Below are 3,755 nucleotides of genomic sequence, written 5' to 3' on the forward strand. Positions count from 1 at the left end.
CCCATACTTCTTCACTTTTACTTGAGTAAAGAAGTTCAGTCAGTACTTCTACTTCTACCAGAGTATTTTTAGAATGTGTTTACTTTTGCCATCTCTTGAAACCAGAAGGGGTTTGAACACATACCAGCTTTGTACAAGATGAGCCCCGACCTGTTGGTGCACGTTCCCTCTGGGAATATCATGATCTGAAACAAGTACATGTCACACATCAGGGTACATAAACACACAATGTTGATCTCACTCATTATTTTGAACCTGACATTAGATCAGTTGTTCGATGTCCAAGTTGGTACCTTGGTTTTCTATTTTGTTGTGTTTTAAAATGTTCAATCCGTGGTTTTATTGTCTTGTGCGTTTACATTTGTTTTTTGGTCCTATCGGTTTTGTCTAAATGTATTTATGCTGCTTTTTATATATTTATCGATGTAGAGCACTTTGGTCAACTCTAAATGTGCTGTATAAATAAAGTTGGATTGATTACCTGGGGCCACTCCCCTCCAGAATTGGCTCTCCTCTTGATCTCCTCCACAGTCTTTCTTCTGGAGGCTTGATCCGAGCGAAACACGAACACCGGCCTGATGTAGCTGATCAGAGCTGGAGGAAGATTTTAGATGTCAGAACAAGAGAGGAAAAACACAGCAGAGCCAGAGACTGAAAGGAAACCTGGCTGTCAACAACAAGACCTGAGTACTTCTACTTTTACTTTTTGTTTTATACATGCTTCTTAGTTAACTGTTAGCTGTCTTTGGTTCTTTTCTGCTGTAACAAAGTAAAGTTCCCCTCTGCGGGACGAATAGAGGTATTCTGATACTGATGGGAAAATCCTAAATGTCCTCTTCCAACATTAGAGTCACATGATAACAAAGGTATCCCAACTGTAGCTGTGAACATGACAGGATGTGTGATTACCTAGAAGAGCATCAGGACTGTTTGAGGCATATGATAGCTATGTGATTAACATGATGATTCAGCCTCTATGGAGAGAGACATATGACAAGCATGATCATTTCTGACGTGGAGCTAATCTGAAGTAAACATTGAATACTGCTTTCTATTCCTCCATCTTGGGACTGTGGAACTCCCTCTCTTGGATATCAGCATGTGAAGGACACTGTTCAGGAACTAGTTGATGCTCTGTATGTGATGACTACTTCCATTCTGGAGAGGATCACAGATACATGGATCCTGAGATTCAAGCTCAAGCCGGTGACCAGGGACTATTAAAACGTTTTAGTATTCAGAAAAAGTCATGATTTTGAGATTTTGAGAAAAAGTCCTAATTTTGAGAAAAAGTCCTAATTTTTGAGATTTTGAGAAAAAGTCATAATTTTGAGAAAAAGTCATAATTTTGAGAAAAAGTCATAATTGTTTAGATTTTTAGAAAAAGTCCGAATTTTGAGATTTTGAGAAAAAGTAATAATTCTGAGATTTTGAGAAAAAGTAATAATTTTTAGGAAAAGTCATAATCTTTGAGATTTTGAGAAAAAGTCCGAATTTTGAGAAAAAGTCCTGATTTTGAGAAAAAATTCTAATTTTGAGGAAAAGTCCTAATTTTTGAGATTTTTAGAAAAAGTCATAATTTTTAGATTTTGAATAAAATTCATGATTTTGAGAAAAATTCATGATTTTGAGAAAAAGTCCTAATTTTGAGAAAAAGTCCTAATTTTGAGATTTTTGAGAAAAAGTCAGAATTTTGATATTTTGAGAAAAATTCTGAATTTTGATGTTGAGAAAAAAATCACAATTTTGAGAAAAAGTCCAAATTTTGATATGAGAAAATAAATCATAATTTTGAGGAAAAAAATCATAATTTTTCAAGAATTTGAGAAAAAGTCCAAATTTTGAGAAAAAAATCAGTATTTTGTTCATGACAGGATGTATGATAACAAGAAGCGGCAGTCCTCCATCTTGTGACTGTAACTCCCTCTCTTGGATATCAGCATGTGAAGGACACTGTTCAGGAACTAGTTGATGCTCTGTATGTGATGACTACTTCCATTCTGGAGAGGATCACAGATACATGGATCCTGAGATTCAAGCTCAAGCCGGTGAGTGATATTTTTCGAACAGATTCTGAAAATGGAGAATCACTCACTTCCCCAGACGGGAATGCTCCTGCTCTCCAGTTTGGTGACGATGGAGCACATGTTCATGGTGACCGGGATGGCATCAAAGTAAGAGGAGTGAGGGGCCATCGTGAGAATTGGAACTTCTGAAGGTTTCGCTCGCTCTCCTTTCACTTTTATCCAATGGAAACCTGAACAAAACCACAAGGCCCGCATGATGGCTCGAAGACACACATCTACAAACCTGAGGAGCACATAATAATGTATAAAGAAAGCGTAGTTAGACAGTATGAAGAAGACTTTTCATTGTGTTCTGGTTTTATGTTTCAGTATTTGTAAGCAACCGTGACTGAAAGAATATTGCTTTTATTTTTATGGTTATTTCATTTTTAGAATATGATGTGTATTGTATTTGTGTAACTCTGGCACAACAATTTCCTTCGGGATAAATAAAGTCCTATCTTATCTTGGAAGGAGGTTCTTTAAAAAGTTCAGGTGTTTAAATGTCATAGTATAATTTAAACACTTTACACACACACACACACACACCTTCTCCACCACGACTGAGGCTCCATGATATAATCGGAGCGTCCCATGGAGGCTATGAAGGCGAACGGCCAGCCCAGAAACATGAGGGAGGAGACGAGCAGCAACCGAACGGGAAACACTGTGACCGACATCAGGAAAATCTGCAGAGAGAGAGAGACAGGTAATGTTTATTATATTCCTCCATCTTGTGACTGAGTAACTCCCTCTCTTGGATATCAGCATGTGAAGGAACTAGTTGATGCTCTGTATGTGGGAGGCGTGTGGTGCAGTGGGTTGTGCGTAGGTGTTAGGATCAGGGGGTCACAGGTTCAAACCCCGTTGTGTCCCTGAGACACTTCACCCCTAGTTGATGCTCTGTATGTGATGACTACTTCCAGATTTTGAGGAAAAGTCAGAATTTTGAGATTCTGAGAAAAAGTCAGAATTTTGAGATTCTGAGAAAAAGTCTGAATTTGTAGGAAAAAAGTCAAAATGTTGAGAAAAAATCTGATTTTTTTAAGGAAAAAATTCAGAATTTTGAAAAAAAGTCAGAATTTTGAGAAAATGTCAGAATTTTAAGGAAAAAAGTCAAAATTTTGAGAAAAAGTCAGAATTTTGAAATTTTGAGAAAAAGTCCGAAATTTTGAGAGAAAGTCCGAATTGAGAGATTTTGAGAAAAAGTCAGAATTTTGAGATACTGAGAAAAACTCAGAATTTTGAGAAAGAGTCAGAATTTGTAGGAAAAAAGTCAGATTTTTGAGAAAGTCAGAATTTTTAGGAAAAAATTAAATTAAATTTCAAACAGATATCAAAGGTGTCCTATCATGAAAACTGCACTTGTTGATGTCTTTGATATATAAATATGTGTCTCCGGTGTGTCAGGAGACTCACTAAGTGTCAGGAAATAAAACCCTCTCTCTTGTCCTCCGTACCCACATCTCTAAAAACGGGGAACAACGGAGCTGATCCAGATTTGCGTCCGATATGACGTAATATCTGAAATGTGGGCGGGCTTTACACCCACTGGCCTATCAGAAACGTTGCTATCAGAAACAATGCATGATATGGCGTTTCATCACGGCAACATTTAGCTACTGACCCAGAATCATTACTTTAGTAACAGGGGCTGAAACAGAGCGATATGAGGGATGTCTAAAATGC

General features: G+C 37.3%; 1 protein-coding gene across 1 annotated transcript; it reads right to left on the reverse strand.

The window, feature by feature from the left end:
- Positions 1-83: 83 nt before the first annotated feature.
- On the reverse strand, positions 84-2,755 carry LOC104943938 (lysophosphatidylcholine acyltransferase 1-like; the record flags this gene model as incomplete). The annotated part of the gene is made up of 4 exons (XM_010769407.1): positions 84-185; positions 482-594; positions 2,096-2,310; positions 2,616-2,755. Coding segments are annotated over 4 exons (570 nt in total), but the record flags the coding sequence as incomplete, so codon positions are not given.
- Between the last annotated feature and the right edge of the window lie 1,000 nt (positions 2,756-3,755).

This window comes from Notothenia coriiceps, unplaced genomic scaffold (assembly GCF_000735185.1).
Source record: "Notothenia coriiceps isolate Sejong01 unplaced genomic scaffold, NC01 NC01_scaffold00007213, whole genome shotgun sequence".
In the NCBI taxonomy this organism is placed as follows: Eukaryota; Metazoa; Chordata; class Actinopteri; order Perciformes; family Nototheniidae; genus Notothenia; species Notothenia coriiceps.